This window comes from the organism of the source record quoted next, unplaced genomic scaffold, assembly GCF_019419815.1.
Source record: "Pyrus x bretschneideri cultivar Hongxiangsu unplaced genomic scaffold, Pyrus_bretschneideri_v1 Contig1, whole genome shotgun sequence".
NCBI classification, from domain to species: Eukaryota; Viridiplantae; Streptophyta; class Magnoliopsida; order Rosales; family Rosaceae; genus Pyrus; species Pyrus x bretschneideri.
Window position 1 is genome coordinate 14,961,028 of NW_025999390.1, and position 21,158 is coordinate 14,982,185.

The following is a 21,158-nucleotide window of genomic DNA, read 5'->3' on the forward strand; positions in this document are numbered from 1 at the left end:
CAAACTCTCCGGCTAACAGGAAAGATAATTCGCCCGGAAAGTTCCTGCAGTTCAATGTCAACAAATAATATTCTCAATGTCAAACAAAAAATATAATACCATACCATAAGGTAGTTAACATTATCTGTCAATGACGGGCTCATTAATATTTACTGTTAACCAGCCGGCCGGACTGAATTAGTAGATGAAAATTCGAGTCTCTGAAGATAAGACCACCAGAAAAACACAAACAAACTACAAAAGAACAACTGTGTGATTGGAAAAATCTGTACAATGCAAAAAGTATGTGCAATGAAAATGGTCATGTGCAAGATCAGATTTCTCTCATCAACTGTTCTCAGTGATTGCCCCATCTAAGTGCTGAGAAAAAACCACCAGATCTGCATCGATCTTCTCCCTCATTTCCAACCTGTGTTGAGATTATAGGATTTAATCATTTGAATATGTTTAACGGCCCAGAAGCTTTATGGTTGGGCAAGAAAGTACCTCTTTGGCCAAATTCTGCAGGATTTGTACAATATCGGAGAAGGGGGGCCTTTGAGTCGGGTCTTGTTGCCAGCATCTCTCAAGCAGTTCGGTGAATCTTGGGTGAGTGGTCTTGGGAATTGTAGGTCGTAGGCTCTGAATGCCGTGCCAAATAAAAGTTAATTCATAAGAATATCATGTGGTAGAGTTATGCCAAATTAGAAATTGGGTAAGTACCTTTTGCACCACACCTACTGCTGCTTGTAACGGTGTCAAGGATGAGTAGGGGAGCTGGTAAATACACCATAAAGATGACCGTGAGTTTTGAAATTAATGCCGTCATCAACTGACGCACTGAATAGCAAAGGCAGAAGCAAGCATTGTAACACAAACTTCTTGCAAAGAAAAGTAAGCACTTACTTGTCCAGTTAGAAGCTCCCACAGAACTATTCCAAAACTGAAAACATCTGCTTTGTGATCATATGGTTTGTGTTCGATGACCTTCACAAGACCATGGTGAAAAGAAGTTGAGAGATAGGTTACGTTAAATGAAGTCAGCACAAACTACCAACCAACTTAATTACTGTTGAACCCGACGATCGCAGGCCAAAAAAGCCCCATGATAGCTCTAACTCCGGGGTAAAAGTTTAGTGGGATTGAGTTGAACCCCATGAATAATTAAACTATGAATTGTATCACTTTAAACAAAGTAGGATTTAAAGTAGATGTCCAAGGAGATTACTACCTCAGGAGCCATCCAGCGGTATGTACCAGTTTCAGCTGTCATCACTCCAGATTGAATCTGCACTCTGGCAACCCCAAAATCAGCAACCTTAACGACCTGCACAGGAAGGATATACGATTCTAAACATTAAAAATCCGCAAACATGTTAAAAAAGAACAGTTAATTGAGACACAAAATTTTGTTTGAATTTTTATCTATATAAATGCAAAGGGAAAACATGTGTGGCTGACAAATGAATTGTTGATTGAATAGTCATGAATTCCACATACTTCGTGTTCATCCATAAGAAGATTGGCAGTCTTAAGATCCCTGTGGATTATATTATTTTGGTGCAAATAGTTCATTCCCTTGGAAACGTCAATTGCTACTTTGAGTAGAAACGGAAGCTTAAACACACCCTTGTGCTTATGCAGAAAATCGTACACACTTCCTTTGGACATAAACTCTGATAAGCAGGAACATGAGCATCAAAAGGTGGTCATCAGTGAATTCAAAATGCACTATATTTCTTAAAATAAAAATTCATAACTGTTGACAATCAATGTCACTGTTTTCTTCTAGTTGTAACCAATTAGACATGGTATAACAAAGATGAAAGTATGGCAGCCATCCATAGCAATCATGACTACTCAAGAAATAAGATAGATGCGCCCATGAGAATCATTAATATATATATATATATATATAGACACATTCTAAGAGATACCTGTCACAATGCATAGGTTTGGAGGTCGTGTACATGCACCTATAAACTGCACAACATTCTTGTGCCGAATCTTCCTGCCAAATCTCATGATATCAAGAAGTTTAGAAAGCTGCACAGAAAATGACAACTGCCATCAACAAGTATAAGCAGGTATATGGGTGAACCTCAATATATAAACTTCCTGTGAAAAATCCCTCAGCATCTCTGCATTGACACGCTCAGGTTTGAGAACTTTTATGGCAACTTCCTGAGTACAATATGTCCCTCTGTACCTGAAAGAAGTTGGAAACAGCATATCAAATGAGAACCTGCATAAAATCCAACACAGATTCAAAATGTAACTTACAGATCACCGAAAGACCCAGATCCAACTTTGTTCTCAAATTTCAGCTGCCTTGTATCAATCTCCCAGACATCTGTTCCATCAGTTGGTATTTCTATGCTACTGGGGAAGGACTCATTCCTTGTTTGATTGTCCTCACCAATAGCCGCGATTGGATGTTGTTTTGACCAAGATTGATCCTAAAATACGAAATCACAGTAAATTGTATGATCAGATGGGAGCAATGAACCCAAATTTTCTGCATGATGGTATGTGGTATCCGGTTTTCATGAGACAAAAACAAAGATTCACCAGATTTTAAGAAACCAGCACAAGTATTCCCGTACCACACTAGTCTGAGTCTATTCAAAGAATGAGACATTTTAAATTTTGTTCTACAAGATACAGCCATAAAATTAAGCAAGTCAAGGAGAAAACTTACCTTAAATTTTGAAATTTCCTTTTCTAGCACACTTTTGAGCTCCTCGGTTACCTAAGTTTTACATGCAAGAACATTTTGTTCAAAGAACAAGAAGCATGTGAATCAAATATCCATAAAGAAACATACAAACTTGTACCTCATATTTCCACCCATCAACCACAAAAACATCAAGAGAAAATCCATCAACAGTGGAGAAAGCATGAGCTTCTTGAATATTCAGTCCAATATCAGCAAGTAATGAAGTTAACTGGAAAATTAATCACTAATATGTATCATTTAGTAAGTGAGTAGGCCAAAAACTGACAGAAAGATAACATAAAATTTGCCATAGAACTATTGAATCTTAAGACAATACACAATTTAATGTTAACAACCTAGGAACTGCTCCACCAAGCATATCTCATGAAAAAAGATGAGCAACTCTTGAGCTACAGAGTTCCAAAATTTACTAGCTACAGGGTTAAAAATACAGAAATCAAGACTCGAGCCCCACTAGTCAGGTCATTCTATTACAGCATAATCTTCTAACAAAATAAAAAGCCTTTCCTACAAAAGTAAACAAAGATCGATACAAATTGTCTCTAGAAATAATCTCAGTTAAAGCACAAATTGCCAGTTGCAGACAATAGCAATTGATAAAACAATGTTAATTTTCAGAATCCATCCACCAGTAACCTATCACAGCGGAGACAGGATGAGTACAAAAACAAAGAATATGTTGCTGCTTAAGATATTCTTTAAAAGATGGAACAAGGTTGAGATAAATATTAAGTCAAGTTTCATCTAAAATGTGAAAGGTACAAAATGTGTAACAACAGCCACCTAATAGGATAAAAGGTTCTGTATCTAAACAGAGTTCTCATTGTATATCTAGTCCATCCAAAGGATCCAACTGTAATGCATTGGTTCCAAGTCAGTACGAAATAAATATATAAATTATAAAGGACATTCTGAAAGGAAAGTTCAAACATATCCATAGATATGAGCCTATGAACAGAATCAGATGTGCACAGCATTGAATAAAAGTTGGTAGAAATAAAAGGTCAATGGCATGCATGTGGATATATATACAGATGAGGACTACCTGACTAAGAAGTTTGGGCTTGTCAACTGTTGAAAACGTGATCTCATGCATAGGCCTACACAATTAACAACAATAATTAACAGCGACATTTACAAACAGCCAACGCAATAAATTACTACCAATATTGTGTCTGTATCCATGTTAAACAACATCAAACACTTTACTTTGTCATATAGAAGCATCTAAAGCGTAAGCCTAAAGTATGTAGCCCCAGACTTCACAAGTACAAAACACTATAAACTACGAAAAGTTGACAACCAGATGGAGAGAGAGAAAAACCTGGAACAAACTAAACTGTAAAAGAATTATGTAGCATAGAATATTTGTAACATAATGTTAACTAAAATTCCTATTGAGCGTCAAACATATTCCACGGCACATGGGAAATTTCTCAGATTTATCATGAAGTTAAGTCGAGAAACCTTCTCTCTTTCTGTCTCTATGTATTTTGATAATTTGAAACAGCAACAAAGTAGCAGACAACTTATCAAGCTAAACACCTCTACAAAATTAAGGGGAGAATCCATTTCTCCGTGGATGAGTAACTACTTAAGATTGGGTTCAATGTCATTTCTTACCGCGAAAAGACTGGTGTTGCACTCATAGCACTACCTCCATCTTCAACATGGTATCTATTGGCTTGAAGTGCAAGTGCGTCAAGAGTAGGAGATGAACCAAAGGTGGGAGGTGCATGAATCCTGTTGACAGACAATACTATGATTAGCACATATAAGTGTAAAGTACAAAATGCAGAGTGAGGTAATTGAATGAAAAACATGGATGAAGAATACAAGTAACTGATATAAAACTATACAATGTGACATACCCTTGTCTGTTAGAATAATTGAAAGAACTTTGTGCATCTTCTTTCATTGAAGAATCTGAATGGACAGAATCAACAGAATTTCCATTGAAGACAGGATAAACCTGCATAAAAAAACGATTTTCATGATTAGCAAGTAGTCATGCATCGTAACCTAAGGTAATTACATTGATTTTAATAGGTACTTCTAAGTCTTCAACTCAAGACTAGACAACTATACTTGGCAACAAAAGTTGGACGAACGGTTTCCACTAGAAAAGAATGCGGACCACAGTCAAACCATTATACATACACGGATAATGTAAGGATAAGGTCATGCATGAACCCACACACAAAGACGGATGGCATTAGGCATCAGCAGAGTTACAGCTAGCTAATATTCACATTATTCCAAGAAATGCATATGTGTTCACCTGCACAGAGCGAACTTCAAAGGCGGGTTGGTTAACAGGGTCTTCTGCAAATTGCAGCAATCTCTGATGTGTTAGAACATCTTCTGCCCTCTCCACATTCACATCCAATGCATAACTACATAGAACCAGCAACAACAATTACACAATTATACAAACTTAACTTCCAAGACTTCAAGATTAATAAATTGCGCCAATTCGGTATCTTTTTCTCCTACTATCACTATTTCGAGCAATACGAATTCAAAAATTTGAAAAATCTAAAAATATGAAACAAGTAATCATCTGATATTTTATACACGTATCAGTATAGATTCCAAGTTCCAACTCTTTATTTTCTTTAAATTTCCCATACTTTCTCAGCAACCAAACAAGCAATGCCAAAACCCAAAAAGCTAATTACCGAACATAAAAATCGAAATTACAAAATTCTAGGGTTAAGAGAGGAGTACCGAGCAGGTAACCGATTGAAGTGAAGCCAAAGCTGATCATCAAATCCAGGAAGATTAGCCTCCTCAAAATTAGACTCTTGTATTCGTCGGAGCACCTCGTTGTACACTTCCAACTTCTGGCGGTGGTGGCGGAGCTGCGCCTGGGACGACAGCGCCGCTCTGCTGCCGCAGCTCTCCACGTCTTCGTCTATAGCCATTGGAGAAGCTCGGGGGAAAAGCTTGCGAGAAGTGAATCAAATCAGGCTGTGGAATTATAGATTAGAGGAAAGGAATATGCAGGGGAAGAGTGAGACGGAGAATTTATAGAGAGGAGAGAGAGAGAGAGGAGAGAGAGGAGAGAGAGAGCTTGAACTGGAAAAAGGGAAAGAGTGAGAGCGAGAGATTCGTTCTGGCTTTCTACTGCAGTTGGATGCATCCAACTGTTTCCGTCATGGCATTTAGACTTTAGCGACTGGGATCCACCACCTGTTGACTCATCCGCGACTTATCTATCACTGCCAGTCTGCCACTAGTTATTTAGTACTAGATACGTAATTATGGATTTCATTTAGAATTACGGTATAGTAGTATTTTTTTTTTACTTGTAAGTAAAAGAAGTAATAAGTATTAAATTCAATTCTCATCAAAAATAAATTTAAATAATATTATTTCTAGCCTTATTATGAGACTTAATCCACATTCAACTCGTTAGTATCGATAATATCATATGTTAATATATACATACATATATATATATATTTTATGATTATGGATATCTCCAAATAAAAAATGTTGAATTGTTTTTTCTTTTGTTAAATTTGTTTTCTTCTTCTATTTAATTATTTCATATGTACTTATTGTTGACCTTTATTGTGTTAATTTTATTTTCTTTTGAGGATTGATGTACTTGGAATGATGCGAAACGCCGTAAGTTTTCCATTTCATGAGCGAAAATGATTATTATTTTTTTTTTTTTTCGTTCAAATACAAGCGAAAATGTTGAATTAAGTCATTTCACGGAAATAATTAGGAAAGTCGGAAAATTTACGATCACGCTAAATGGCATTGCCGACGGTCTAAGGTATCCAAGTTCCAAGTAAAAATCTGACCCTTCCAAGTTTTAACAAACGCTAAAACATACGAATTGTATTCTCTTCCTCCTCTTTTCATCCCTTATATCATATTCTTTATTTTATCTTTTTCCTTTTATATAAAATTAATAAAAGATGTTGAAATGACTTAACCGTGAATAGGAAGGAAATGAAGGAAAAGAGAGAAAAAAGAGGAGAAAATCCTACTCCATAACATATATATATATATGTGATTATTTGGTGACAATATCCTATATATATGTTCTTACTCATTCAAGGCTTCGTACAGCATCAAAAGACTGCCACGTCAAATCGGACAGCCGCTAAAAGCTTCAGTGCACACATACAAATTACCTTAGTTTGTATGTGTGTAGGGAAAAACATGAGACGCTAATACAAGACAACTGATGATATCAACACCCCGTAAACTTATAATTGACATGTGTCAAACACAAATAAGTTTCATAATGCACAAACAAACGACTCATATTGTCATGTACATCGCATGAACGACTAAAGATACCAAAACTCATATGCTATCAACTATGGTATTGATAGGTTATATGGCACAAGAGGATGAGGCTCTCATGGGCCAGCCTTAGGATGAGCACTACTCCTGCGCTGCTACATACTGCACTGCTACTTAAAGTACGCACTCCATTTTATTTCCATCTGATTGCTTAGCTCGCATTCCTATTTCAAGTAAGAATAGTTTTGTTTACCGTTTTCAAGTGATGATACTACTCATCACTTTATTTATTATCGTTAGATGAATTTAAATTTAGAAATTTTTGTAGTGGGTAGACACAAATCTTAAAATTTAAACTCATTAAACGATATAAATAAAGTGATGAATATTACAACTATCTAAGGATAGTGGGCAAAAATGCCCTAGTACTAGAAATTGAATCACCTTGGACACCCTAATGATCGTTTCTTTCCTTAAACGAAAAAGTTATATCTGAGTTGTTATGATGAATATAAGAGATTAAATTGTTCTACATATTGAATATTTTAAATTCTTATGAATCAATATTTATTTAACCACAAGGAAGTTAAAATATAATTACCTAAAGGATTGAATGTTGAGATGTTGAAATGAAACCGTTCGATAGATGACTGAAAGTGGTGGGGATTACTGCAAGCAGAATACTTGTGTTTTCCTCGCTGGGAACCTATTTGTTCTCCTATTTATGATTAGATATCTTCATCTTGTGAACATTATATCGTTCAATCTCTTTATTGTTATTATCTAAAGATCATATGTACAGAAAAATCATTCAATTTAGACATGATTTAGTCATTCATGCATGTCAAACTAATCGATGATTTTGGTAACAAATAGTATCATCATGATAAACCGTCCATTTGTTTGATGCATATGGATAGCTAAATGATATAATAAATGTTTTTTTAGTAGATATGACCTTTAGATGATGATAAAAAAATGAACAATTCCAATTATAATATTCGTAAAGTAAAGATACGTTAATTATAAGTGGGGGAACAAGTAGGTTCCTTATAAGGAGAAACATAAGTAGGGTAAACTGCGGTTTGACCCCCTAAACTATTACCCTAGTTGAAATTGATCTCCTGAACTATTTTTTGGTAAATTAACCCCCTAAACTACTTAAAATAAGTCAATTAACCCCTTCTCGTTAGATTCCGTCCAATGTTCCGTCAAATTAATCTTTTTATCATCAATTCTTACTTGTCGGTTATAATCACCGATAAAATAATAACACGTGGACACATAATAATTCAAAAACTTATAGCATAATAAGAAACATAAAGAATCCAAACGTTTGCATAACATACAATTTCACATTGTCATTACACATTATTATGTGTCCACAAGTTAGAATTTATTGGTGGTTATTAGTGACATGTAAGAATTAATGATAAAAATACTAATTTGCTCTTGAACTTGACAGAATAGTGTACGGAATCTAACGATAAGGGGTCAATTGACTTATTTTAAATAGTTCAGGGGGTTAATTTACCAAAAAAATAGTTTAGGGGATCAATTTCAACTAGACTAATCATTCAGGAGGTCAAACAGTAATTTACCCAACACAAGTATTATTCTTAGTGCAATGCCTTGAGAATTGAAATGTGAATAGTTAGGGGTGAGTTCAGTACGGTTACCATATCGAAACCATAGTACCAAACTTTCGGTTTGACAAAATTTTTTACCATTACCATACCAAAATTTTAGTATACCGAAGTTTGATATTGCCAAATAGTTTGATTGGCATGGTATGACAATGGCAATTCCACTTTGTTTTGGGACAAAATTTGTTTTTTTTTTTTTAACCCAATTCAAGGGCAAAACCTTTGTTTGTACCTTTATCTCATACATTGTAACCTAAATTCATCTATTATTCATCATTCACAATTTACACACACAATAATTCAAATGATGCATCAAGATTCATGATGAAAATTAAGCTTACAATGCAAATAGAAGTTAAAGTTTCAAACCAAATAAAAATTGGAACTAAACTTCAAAAAAGTAAAATTCATTGATTAATTCTTCAAACTTGAGATGTCGAAGTTTTTGGAGGCAGCATTGAAATTGTAGAAGATTGAGCTTATGTCAGATTTCGTTAGGTACTATTTATGTTTAATTTTAAATGATTTCTAACCGCATGATGTGTGTCACATCCCGACCCGGGGCGGATCACTTCCCGGGCCCGCTCTACCACCGTAGCACGATATTGACCACTTTGGGCTCCAACCACGCCCTCACGGTTTTGTTTTTGGGAACTCACACGAGAACTTCCCGATGGGTCTCGCACGCTACTCGCTTAACTTCGGAGTTCCAACGGAACCCGAAGCCAGTGAGCTCCTAAAAGACCTCGTGCTAGGTAGGGATGAGAATATACATTTAAGGATCACTCCCCTGGGCGATGTGGGATGTTACAATCCACCCCCTTAGGGGCCCGACGTCCTCGTCGGCACACACGCGGCTAGGGTTAGGCTTTGATACCAAATTGTCACATCCCGGCCCGGGGCGAATCACTTCTCGGGCCCGCTCTACCATCGTAGCACGATATTGTCCGCTTTGGGCTCCAACCACGCCCTCACGGTTTTGTTTTTGGGAACTCACACGAGAACTTCCTGATAGGTCACCCATCCTGGGAGTGCTCTCGCACGCTACTCGCTTAACTTCGGAGTTCCAACGGAACCTGAAGCCAGTGAGCTCCCAAAAGGTCTCGTGCTAGGTAAGGATGAGAATATACATTTAAGGATCACTCTCCTAGGCGATGTGGGATGTTACAATGTGCGATTAACGGACATGATTTTTGGATCCTCCCCAGATCCCCGGGAAAATGATCCGGCGAGGATCCTTTTCCCTAATCTAGACACGTTTAATACATAAGTCAATACATTTTGATGGTTAAATAACATTATATTTTATTAATTGAACCATCATATTGTTACTCAGTACAACGATTTAGTAATATTCATCTTCACAAAAAATAAAAAATAAACCACCATATTTGAACGAATCAAGCTGTTATGCACCATCGTCCACGGTGGGATGACCCTACTTTGTCCTTTTATTATCTCTTATGTCTTCATTTCTTAAAATAGGGTGTAATGTCACTTATGACACAGGATTCAACGATATATATTTAGTAAGTTTTGATAAATATCGTATTGTTGTTTAAGATGTGCTCCTGTCTTGCGTGAGCGTGTGATGTTGTTTATACATTAGTTGGTATAAACACGAGCAACGCGAACAAAGCTAGTGAAATTCTTATTTTTTCCAGATTAAAGTAACAAACAAAGATTTTTCCACCTAATAACTTTTTAATAGGAAACAAATTGCACCCACAATTTTGTTGTCCAACTCATTAATATGGTTTAAGTATTATCGATCGTTCTTAAGCCAAATTAACCGATTAATTGGTGCTAACTCATAATTTTTAATTTTTCAGGAATCATTAATTTCCAGCTTGAAAAAAAAAAAATTATTCTAGAATTAGAAAGTCCATAACCATATAACAATAAACCTTTTGCTTAATACATCGATGTAGTGTACATATCAACGGATTTGGATTCCATTCGGATTCAAATTGTGGGGATCCTCACATTTTAACAATTCATCATGCATCGTGCGATCAGAAATCATTTAACAATTTTTATTTAAAATTAAACACAAATAATACTTAATAAAAATTGATCGCACAATGTACGATAAACGATTATAATGTGAGGATCATTAGAATCCCCACAAAGTGGATCCGGAGAAAATCATTTTCCCATATCAACCAATCAAAACACGGAACGTGGACGACAAAACCACTAAGAATGGTCTCGATCAAAATCTCCACCGTCGGATGAAGAAAAAAAAACGTAACTACTCAAAAATAATAAAGCAATTAAGAAACCTTTTGCTATGCCAAATTATCAAAGCATTCCTGAAAAATATAAATAAATACAGAGAAAACAAATGCAGAGTCAGGGAGGAAGAGACAAGTGTTTGACATGACGAAAATCAGGGAGGCGCTTTTTGCTGGGTTTACATAAGTCTGGATGATGTGGGCTGTCATTTGTCACAGATTGAGAGAAAGCAAAACCAACAAACTGGAGTTTTTTGCTGGGTTTCTATAAAATTGTTACAAAATATGGGAAATCTTTGCTGGGTTTACTCAGTTTTGGCTTAGGGTTAAATTATGTAAATTCCTCTTCACCATATATTCATAAAGCTTATGACTTGCTATGGGAAATCTTTGCTGGGTTTGGTCTGTTTTGGTTTAGGGTTAATTAGATTAAGGGGATTCTTCTGTATCATATTTCAATATTTTTGTACGTTGTTTTTTTAAGCTTGAGAATTTGGAGACAGATTATGGGTCAATGCATATGTAAGCAAGTTAAGCGAAAGGGGCTGAGGGGTGGTTCTTCGATTTGTTCTTCTGCTCGCGGTGGCGGTGGCGGTGGCGGTGGCGCTGGGTGTGCAGCGAGGCAAGGATGTTGGAGCATGATGAGAGAAAAAAGGTCCAGGCTCTATATTGTTAGGAGATGTGTGGTGATGCTACTTTGTTGGCACAAATATGGCAACTATTAATGAAACTTGAATTCATTCTACTTCTTTTTTTATTTTTTTTATACCAAAAAAAAAAATATCTTTCTTTTTGTTTTTTGGTTACCAATATTACGAAACTTCTTGTTTAGGATCGAGATCCTCTATATTGTAAATCGTTATGTATAGATTATCTAAAAAATCAATTTAAAATCAAGTCGTTGAGTCAATTAACAATAGAAAATAGATAAAAGGTAAGTAATGCTTTTACCGTATTCGACATTTGTTTTCATACAGTTCACTGACTAAACAATCTCACTTTTTATTAATTTTGTTTGCAGATATGATATTTATAATGTGATTTATAATACGAACGATTCTGATTATAAATACAAAGTTCCATAAATCGATAAGAAAACATATTGAGGAGAAACTTCTTCTCATATATTGAGGAGTCAAATTAATTCTAATCCTATTTTAAAATATGGCATATTTTTTGGTTGAGAAAATGATATTTTAATATATTATGAGAAATAGAATATGAATTTATGTGAAGTTGGAGTTATTGTTTTAGCTAATTTGTTTATGTCAAGTCACAAACAAAAAATCATATTGATTAGTATCGGTTACTAATTAATGAAATATCTCGACCAATAGTAAATAAATTGCGCATAATTTTTTAGACGGTTAGCAACTAGAGATTTTTTCAGAAAAAATCAAAATCAGATGTCACGTGGTAGTTTAGCTAAGGACCCATTAGTTGGGACCAGGAAGGGGTGGCTGGGGTCGTAAGTAATACAAAGGGCGCTTGGGTGCGATGTTTTTGGGCCTTGAGTTGGGGAGCAATTAACCTACATTCTAGAACATCTCATACCCATTATACATATCTTTTATGTTTGAACTTTTTCATGAGTCCATGACAATATATTATTAGTTTGAAAATGTCATCACTTTAACTTTCTTTTTTCATGTAAGTCCTTTTTAGGCGGATGTTCGACCCGCGATCCAATAATTTCTTCTTGTCTTGACATATCTTAACTCTTTATTTGATCTAATTAGTGTTAGTGGATTTCCAATACGCATAAAGATTTTCAGTGCATCGAGAGTACGGTCGGATACACTAAGTATCGTAGTATAAAAGGGGAATTTTTTTTTTTTCCTCAAATATCTATCCATTTGCATAATAATATAGATGTACCGGACCGTATTTTCCCTACATTGAAAAATCTGTCAAATATACAAACCAATGAACTTTCTTCGTATTGAACTAAGAATCTTCGTTGAACAAATATCATATATTTATTTATTTTGGTGTTCCAAGTTCCAACACAATTTACAAACAAGTATTTTTATTTTCTTAAATAATAGTAGCATATGGGCACACACAAAGTGTGTGAGAAATTTTTTTTAATTTTGTTTTTGAAATAGAAGGAGAGAGGAAGAAAGTGTTGGAGAATATGGGAGCGGGAATTTTTTTTTTTTTTTTTAAATTAGAGATATGTTATAATTACATGTAGATGAGGCTTTGAAAAAAAAAAAAAACAAAATTCGGTTGTGTGAAATTACATTTCTGCCCCATATTTCTTATTCATGTTCTGTTTTAATTAGAGGGTTAAACTGGTAATTTCATAGAATTTTGGTTGACAATGAGTGTTATATTAATTAGTAGAGATAAAATAAGAATTTTGGAGGCTGCAACGTACGATTCCATATCAAGGTACAGTCCAAGGAGAATACACCATGGGCCATAGCTTTCTACGCTCCAGCTGATGACTACGAGGGGTGTATTCAATTGGGATTTGGAGGGATTTTAATTCTTTTAATGAATATAGGGGTATTCAATCAGGATCTTAAGTGGTTCTCTAAAATTCAAGGTGTATTCAATTAGAATTTTAAAATAGTTTATTAAAATCCTTAAAAATCCGGGTGTATTCAATTAGGATTTTTAAAAAGTTTATAACATTCCAGGTGTATTCAATTAGAAGTTGATTTTAAAGAATTTGAGAGAGTTGAGGAGTTAAAGGGAATTGGAGAGATTTCGTAGTATATTTTAAGCATATACAAATCTTACCTCTCCTCATGAAATTTTGAGGGAATTGAATCAAAATTATCCATGAATTTATAAATCCATTAAAGTCTCTCAAATTCTCAATTGAATACACCCCCCTACATTTACACCTCGACGAGATAAAAAGGGAAAACAAAAATGAATATTCAAATGCAGAGACAAAATATTCACATTAATCATATAAATTTGCACCCAAAAAATAAAATAATTAATCACATTATGTTGTAAGCATAATTTACTGAACGATTATGAGGACCATAGAGAGAGAGAGAAAGGTGCGGCAATAGTAGAGAGAAGATAGAGAGATGTGTAATTGTGAGATATGTTCTATTCTACCCCATTGTGACTTTATTTATAGTAGTAAGATAGGTAAAATCCTTACCCTTTTAGGATTACAACTCTTAATAGGTAATCAACTCCTAATAGGAATATAAGAGATATTCCTAGTATATGATTTACACAATCACGTTTCTAATATAATAAGACTGCAACACATTAGTCATTGATAGGGTGTGCTTTAATTGTTACATTATTCCACTGCTTGGAGTTTATTTGATGGAACTCTAGCTAATGTGTGGACTGTGGAAACAAGACTATCAAAATTTTGGAGGTTTTGTAAGAGGGAGTACCAAAAGTGTTGGTGTCTTAATGTTAGTGCACCAATTGGATCATGGCCATTCCACTCTTAGTTCGCACCTCCGAGCAACTTTGAAGTTTGTGTACAAATGAAAAAAAGCAAAAACAAAACTGATTACATGAATTGGTTCCACAATTTGTACAACAGTTAAACCAAGGTAGATACCTCGAGAGTTGACTCTTGTAGAATTGTTTAAGAACCAAACTTAGGTGACGGCTTATTCTCGACTCTTCAGAACCCTCAAAATTTATGCATACTAAAAAGAAAAGAGGCAAAATCATGATCGCACAAACTGGCTTTACAACTGATTCATTAATTAAATCAAGACAAATGTCTTGAGAGCTTGCCCTTAGAGTTTATTGGGTACCAAACTTAGGTAGCTCCCTACTTCGTATCCTCAATCAGCCTCAAACTAGCTTTACAACTTGTTCAACAACTAATTCAATACAAATGCGTGGGATCTGACCCTTCTATAGTTAATTGAAGACCAAACTTTCACCAAATTCTCTCTCTTCCCTTCCCCTATTTCCGATGAACAATACCAATGGGTATCCACTTCTTATCGACCTCCCAGCTAATTTCTATCCGGACAAGTGTCGCCGTCATGGATGAACAAAGCAGACAATGGGTGGCAGCTAATAGCAACCACCATGGTGGGCATGCAAAGTGTGTCTGGCCTTGTGAATCGTGATTCTCTACGGGAGCATGGTGAAGAAGAAATGGGCCGTAAACTCAGCTTTCATGGCCCTATATGCTTTTGCCGCTGTCCTAATCTGTTGGATCATGTGGGCCCACACTCAAGATTTTGCTCAATTTTGTGAAAACCCGGTTTTGCCCCAACGTTTTCTCCTGACGCAATATGTGGGGTATCTTCCGAAGCCTGACTATGTGTACTACCAATTTGTATTTGCCGCCATTACTGTGATTTTGCTCGGTGGGTCCCTCCGTGGGAGGATGAACTTCTATGCTTGGATGCTGTTTGTTGTGCCAATGTGGCTCACCTTGTCTTACACTGTGGGCGCATTTAGCATTTGGGGGAACAGGTTTCATGAGAAGTACATCATCTATTATGCTGGTGGGTTTGTGATTCATCTTTCTTCTGGTGTGGCTGGTTTCACTGCTGCCTATTGGGTAATTGATCTAGACACCCAACTCTATACTTATTATGTCTTGTTATATTATCAAATTGTCAATACTCAGCTTGTTGAGAAATACGTTATTGATTATTCATCGTATTGTGTCAAGTAATATAACATCATTCTATGTTTAATACTAGTCTTTTTTTTTAATAACGTGCACAAACAGAATCACTTACAAAAATCTTATCAAAAGTAGAACCGAAAAACACTAAACAAATAGTAAGTAGTATATAAACCGTAGTTTAGTGCATCTATATAATTTGGTTGGTGCTTCTTCGTTCTATTTTTTTATTAAATATATATAACCAATTATAGTTGTGCATACTTTGCTTTTATCTTTCGTATATTTTTAGTGTTAGATTATTGTCGCGTGATGGAGTGATTTGGTGATGATCATACAGGTAGGACCAAGGCAAGCACATGACAGGCAACATTTTCCACCAAACAACATAATTCGCATGTTGGGAGGTGCAGGGTTTTTGTGGCTTGGATGGACAGGGTTCAATGGAGGATCTCCATTTGACCATTATCAACACCCACATCTGCACCGCCGCCAGCCTTCTGGTGTGGGTTTCCCTTGACATGTTGGTGTACCGGAAAAGCTCTGTCATCGGTGCGGTCCAGGGGATGATCACCGGCCTCGTCTGCATCACACCAACCAATGAAAACATCATCTTACAGGAATGCATGACATGTTATGTTATTATACTATCAATTAGTCGTATATTCTGTTTTGAAGTGTAACGTAAGATGCCTTAATATAACATGTCATATATCAAATGATGCTTATCAATATATGTGAACTAGGTTTTGATTAACATCAATTGATATAACTAGGGCTGCAAAATGGATTGAAAATTATAATTCAAATCGAAAATTTTCGTTCCCAGATTTGAAAATTTTCCGATTCTGAAAATTTTTGAAAATTTTGGATGGCAATTGGAATGTACCTATCCAAACCGAAATTCCTAAATTCCAATGCTATGAAAAAAAAAAAAAAACAAAAAAACAAAAAAACAAAAAACCATGGATAATCTTATTTTATCAAGTTTATTGTTGTATTTAGATATGTTTTATTTCGTATTTTGTGTATTTAATAATACTATTATACTTTATAAATGGACAATATTATATCTTGTCTAATATGATTTTATGTCAAACACACATGTAACGGTCTACAAATATCGCAAAAATTTAGAAATAGAATTGAATGGCGGATATATAAAAGTTTGAAAATTTTCAAAGTCTTGCAAAATGTAGGAGGTCCGAATTATGTTTTGAACATTACGAGATAAAACCAATTCCGAAATTTCTGATAAATTTTGATAATCCAAAATTGCGAAATTGGAACTAATATTGATTCCGAAATTTTTGGATTGGCATTGGGAATGCTTGTTTCCAATCCGACCGAAATCACTCCTAGATATAACAAATGCAAATGCTCTCATATAACAAAATACATGACATGTTAAATTATCAGACTGTCAATCTTCGCTCATTAATCAAGTGGATTGTTGTTTTAAAGTCCATCATCGAACAATCTAACAACATAACGTGTCACTTATCTAACAATTAAACATAATGTAATCATTGCTTTCATAAAACAAGAACCTGATGGTTAGGAATGTTTATTAACTTGGCTTTGATTTATTTAAGAAAGTAAAAACAAGCAATTTTGCAGCATTCTACCAATAATATGAACATGATCGAGCAGGGATTGTGGAGCCATGGGCAGCACTAATAATGGGAGCAATGTCTGGCTCAATACCTTGGTATACCATGATGATGTTGCACAGAAGATCGGCCGTCTTCCAAAGCGTCGACGACACGTTGGGGGTCTTCCATACGCACTCAGTAGCCGGCCTCTTGGGGGGACTCCTCTCGGGCTTCTTTGCCCGACCCAAACTTTTCCGAATGATGTACCCCCACTATACCTACGGTCCTGGCTTAATGCACTGCATCCTTGAAGGGAAAACAAAAGTTGGCCTCCAACAAATGGGGTACCAGATCGGCGGAGCACTTTTCATCATCTGGTGGAACGCCGTTGTCACGAACTTGATTTGTATTTTGATCAGCCGCATAGTTGATCTTCGAATGAAGGAAGAGGACCTCAACATTGGTGATGAATCATGCTGCGCATGGAGAAGAAGCGTATGCCCTGTGGGGAGACGGTGAGAAGACGTCTACACAGATTCGATGGCAGAATCCACGGATTCCTTCCATTTGCAGATGCGAGAAGCATAGTTTTGTAGCGTAAATGTAGTAGGTTTTGCAGTACTTTCCCCCGGTTTTTGTAGTTCAAAGAATGCATGCAGCCACTTTCGTTGCTGGTGCTAGTTCAATCCATCATTTTGTTCTCGTCTGTAAAGCGTACATGTTCATACCGGTGAAGAATGTTGCTACTGGAGTACAAGTTGTGACATGTAATTTACGTTCGTGTCTCATGTCTTATGTAATTTGGTGAAGAAAAAAATACGAACATACTGCAATAATCCAATTTTATCACGTTATGATTCGAATTACAGGTAACTACTGTTGGAACACAATTGAAATGCTATCGCTGTCAAGGATTCATACACGCAAACTTTAGAAGAACGTAAATGTAGTAGAAGAATCACTGCACAAATGTAATAAAACATCCAATGTCTTTTGAAACAAGATTTTTTTTTCAATTCGATTATGGGCAAACACAATATGATCATTCTTTTCATACAACATTTTGGTAAGATTTACAAACTCTGGAATTCTGGATATCTCCAAGGAAAACCTACCGTCTTTAGGTTTGGAAGATCCAACTAAATACACGATTTATATTTACAAATTTGGGGAAAATATACTAGGGTAGCTGTACATTCAATAATTTGGAAGTTCCCTCGTCATTGAGTAACTCGTAAAGGTGTTGCTTGCACCAGAATCTTCGCGATGAAAAGCTATGCCAAAAGCCTCAAAGGCATATTTCTAAGAAACCATTAGAAGAGGACAACCTTCTATGGTGATTAAGGCCCTTGAATTGACTTGCGAAGCTTGAATAGTTCGTCTTTCCACATAGCTGCAGGAACCAGTCGTTAATTTGCAAATGATCCGATATATAAAAACATGAATCAGGCAATCAGAAGCAAATCGATGAATAAAAGGGAAAATGTAACGTGACTTAGTAATTGTATATGTTACAAAAGCAGTGAAAAGTCCTGATAAAATACCTGCATCTTTATATCTTTCCTCTTTGATAGCTAAATTGATATTCTTAACCAAACCAAGTTCTTGAATTAAAGAATCTGGGCCCTCTATAGCACTGAAAAGAATACAACATATGATCGTACACACAAAAAACTGACGAAACAAAATTGAGACCCCTAAAATACAACTCTGTACCTGTCAAGAGATACGTCATAACAAGACTTTGTATCGCGCACTCTGCCCATTCCATAACTGATCCTCACTGCATCTGTTAAGACAATCTGTTTGTTTATATATATGGGTGCCTGCACGTGGCAAGTGTCACTAAAACTTAACAACAATTTCAACGAAATGGTCATGTGTAAACTGAAGGTTTCTTGCTTGGACATGAAGCAGCAGGAATATTTATGTACATAAAGTCTATGAGTATTTGTGTTGAGGAAGGCAAGAGATGTAGATACCTTGCATCTATGTGCGAAATTTATGGCATCTGACGGGCGTACATCCACACTAAGAAAGCCATTTTCCCCTGGCTGCAGATAACAGGAACCTCAATGTCATAAGGTTGCTTCATTTTCTTTAAAAGATTAGGACATAACTCATACGGTTTTTAACTTTTACCACCTTGCTAAAGTACAATCTGGCAAAGTAAGTATTCCGCACTCTTTCCGTGATTCTCACCATATTCACCTGGAATTGAAGTGGTGACAAAAATAAGACAATCACCTGAATGGTATCTTGTACTTGGAAAACTAATATTGTATAATCAAAGTGCAATGCTACCATCAGGGATCTAAAGACTATGAATGTCTTCTTAAGTCGGACAAACTATATACTTGCGATCCCTTCTCAACACTCACTTTTTTCTACAATCTAGTTATTGGTATCGTTAGATTTCTTATGAACATGCAATAAACATAGAGTGAGACTAGTAAGTAGCTAAAGCAGGAAAAGGACAAACTACAAAAGCCTTCTCTTCAACCTTTCAGAAAGTAAACTTAATACACACAAAAAATTAGCTCCATACTTGATAGCCGAGTTTGTCAACAAGGTTTCTTAAGAACTGGAAATGATCTGGGGAGTCCTGTAGCAAGACCATTTACGGGATCAATATACATTACATAAGAAAGAACCAACTTAATTAACAGAGCTCAAACAGTTACCCCATTCTCATCTCCCCACTGGGCATCTATGAGATTTTCTATTGCAAATTCGCCTGAAAACAAAAATCAGATCACGACATTAATAACCGAGGCCATACACTCCAAATCACATTCACGTTCATTCATATGACACACATAACTGCATATACCTACAACAATTGGCAGCAAAAAGTCTCCATCACAAGAAATCTTAAGAAAAATCGTGGGAGTTTGGAAACGCTGGACAAAGTTTCGGCCTAATGTATCAAGAATGTTTTGTTGTCGGCTGGCGTGGACCGAAAAGGGACGCAATTTACCAGATAACTGCCATTTCGATTCTTCTTGAAACCCTCGCCTCTGCATACGGTAGTGCGATATAGTTTCTGCACTAATTAAACAGAAATAAACAACTTCAAGGACCTAATCACACTCAATTAGCAACAAATTACTCCACTTTAGGTCAAAATTGCAGAATTTAGGCAACAAAGACCATCTTTTGAACGAAATAGTAAGAAACAGAATCAAAATCAATTCAATAATCACAAATACATAGAAACGTACGTATTAGTATGTGTATACAAACATGTATGCGATCACAAAGAGAGAGAGAGAGAGAGATGGGACCTGAGAGGAGGAGGGAAGCTTGGATGTGGTCGAAATCGTGATGATCGTCGGCATTGCTGGATCTAGAGCGAGAGGAAGAGCTGTTGCAGGTAATGCGGAGAGATTTGAGCGCACGACACCGTTTTGATGGTCTGATGAACCCTAATCGAACCGTGAAGACCAAGTGGCGCGAAGAGGAAGAAGAAGACGAAGTTTTTGGGTCCGGACGGATGGCAGCTGAGCGATCCGTCACGTGGAATTGAGCTCCGGCTCCGAGCATTGCACCAAACCAAAATATCCACGTCCGAGAGAGAGAGTTGATCTTAACTTCGGCTGGCTGCCTTCTTAACTCTTTTTTAATCAATGTGATTAACGAGTTTAATTTTCTATAATTTTGTTCTAATCCTCCCTCTCAGAGGCATGTCTCCCCAATTAAAAAAAAAAGAAGTAATGCTAGAAGACCATCAATTTAAATTATATTTGTAAATCGTATGACGTGATTGTTGATGATTTGATTATTAGAATTGATGAACGTGCATTTTTTTTTATTAGTGACATATCATATGATTTGCAAATGTGGTCTAAAAATTGGTCCACTAACATTACTCATGAAAAAACTCAAACTCGATCAGTTTCTATGGACCAGGTGCAACTCTATCTATTTCGGTTGGGCGATTGTGACTCGGTGCTTGCACAAATAAATGTGCGTAACAATAACAAAACACAGCATGCTGACATATCATAACGAGTTTAATAAAAATTATTTAGCATAGCAATGACATATCAACATAGCATAGCATAATGACACATGATTTATCATTTTTTTCTTCTAACAATACGA

At 36.0% G+C, this 21,158-nt stretch overlaps 2 protein-coding genes and 1 pseudogene across 5 annotated transcripts; 1 reads left to right on the forward strand and 2 right to left on the reverse strand.

Moving 5' to 3' along the window:
- Positions 1–70: 70 nt before the first annotated feature.
- Positions 71–5,749, reverse strand: LOC103929586 (serine/threonine-protein kinase STY17). 2 transcript variants are annotated; one of them, XM_009338810.3, is made up of 16 exons: positions 5,450–5,749; positions 5,001–5,115; positions 4,591–4,691; positions 4,343–4,462; positions 3,765–3,819; positions 2,817–2,927; positions 2,681–2,731; positions 2,263–2,438; positions 2,081–2,188; positions 1,917–1,990; positions 1,480–1,655; positions 1,211–1,306; positions 886–966; positions 703–756; positions 487–621; positions 71–409 (listed from the first exon to the last, which is right to left on the reverse strand). In XM_009338810.3, the coding sequence occupies exons 1-16, from the start codon at positions 5,644–5,646 to the stop codon at positions 338–340; spliced, it is 1,722 nt and encodes a 573-aa protein (XP_009337085.2). In that variant the 5' UTR covers positions 5,647–5,749; the 3' UTR covers positions 71–337. The 2 variants fall into 2 exon arrangements, with proteins under 2 accessions (XP_009337085.2, XP_048444300.1); XM_048588343.1 differs by lacking the exon at positions 2,817–2,927.
- Positions 5,750–14,800: 9,051 nt separating this feature from the next.
- LOC103953532 lies at positions 14,801–17,652 on the forward strand (annotated as a pseudogene).
- A 388-nt stretch (positions 17,653–18,040) lies between these two features.
- Positions 18,041–20,654, reverse strand: LOC103929587 (bifunctional nuclease 2). 3 transcript variants are annotated; one of them, XM_048588361.1, is made up of 9 exons: positions 20,339–20,654; positions 20,032–20,097; positions 19,736–19,788; positions 19,600–19,656; positions 19,197–19,262; positions 19,034–19,105; positions 18,768–18,877; positions 18,596–18,687; positions 18,041–18,444 (listed from the first exon to the last, which is right to left on the reverse strand). In XM_048588361.1, the coding sequence occupies exons 1-9, from the start codon at positions 20,595–20,597 to the stop codon at positions 18,392–18,394; spliced, it is 828 nt and encodes a 275-aa protein (XP_048444318.1). In that variant the 5' UTR covers positions 20,598–20,654; the 3' UTR covers positions 18,041–18,391. The 3 variants fall into 3 exon arrangements, with proteins under 3 accessions (XP_048444318.1, XP_009337086.2, XP_048444314.1); XM_009338811.3 differs by having other exon boundaries at positions 19,885–20,097; positions 20,339–20,650; XM_048588357.1 differs by lacking the exon at positions 19,600–19,656 and having other exon boundaries at positions 19,885–20,097; positions 20,339–20,653.
- Between the last annotated feature and the right edge of the window lie 504 nt (positions 20,655–21,158).

Excerpts from the sequence above, each read along its gene's own strand:
- LOC103929586 (XM_009338810.3), bottom strand. The coding sequence starts at position 5,646 with ATGGCTATAGACGAAGACGTGGAGAGCTGCGGCAGCAGAGCGGCGCTG. Across the intron at positions 2,928-3,764 it reads AGCCCAAACTTCTTAGTCAG|TTAACTTCATTACTTGCTGA; the intron begins GTAGTCCTCATC and ends TTAATTTTCCAG. Across the intron at positions 410-486 it reads TGCAGAATTTGGCCAAAGAG|GTTGGAAATGAGGGAGAAGA; the intron begins GTACTTTCTTGC and ends ATCTCAACACAG.
- LOC103929587 (XM_009338811.3), bottom strand. The coding sequence starts at position 20,597 with ATGCTCGGAGCCGGAGCTCAATTCCACGTGACGGATCGCTCAGCTGCC. Across the intron at positions 19,657-19,735 it reads AGTGGGGAGATGAGAATGGG|GACTCCCCAGATCATTTCCA; the intron begins GTAACTGTTTGA and ends GTCTTGCTACAG. Across the intron at positions 18,445-18,595 it reads GGAAAGATATAAAGATGCAG|CTATGTGGAAAGACGAACTA; the intron begins GTATTTTATCAG and ends TGGTTCCTGCAG.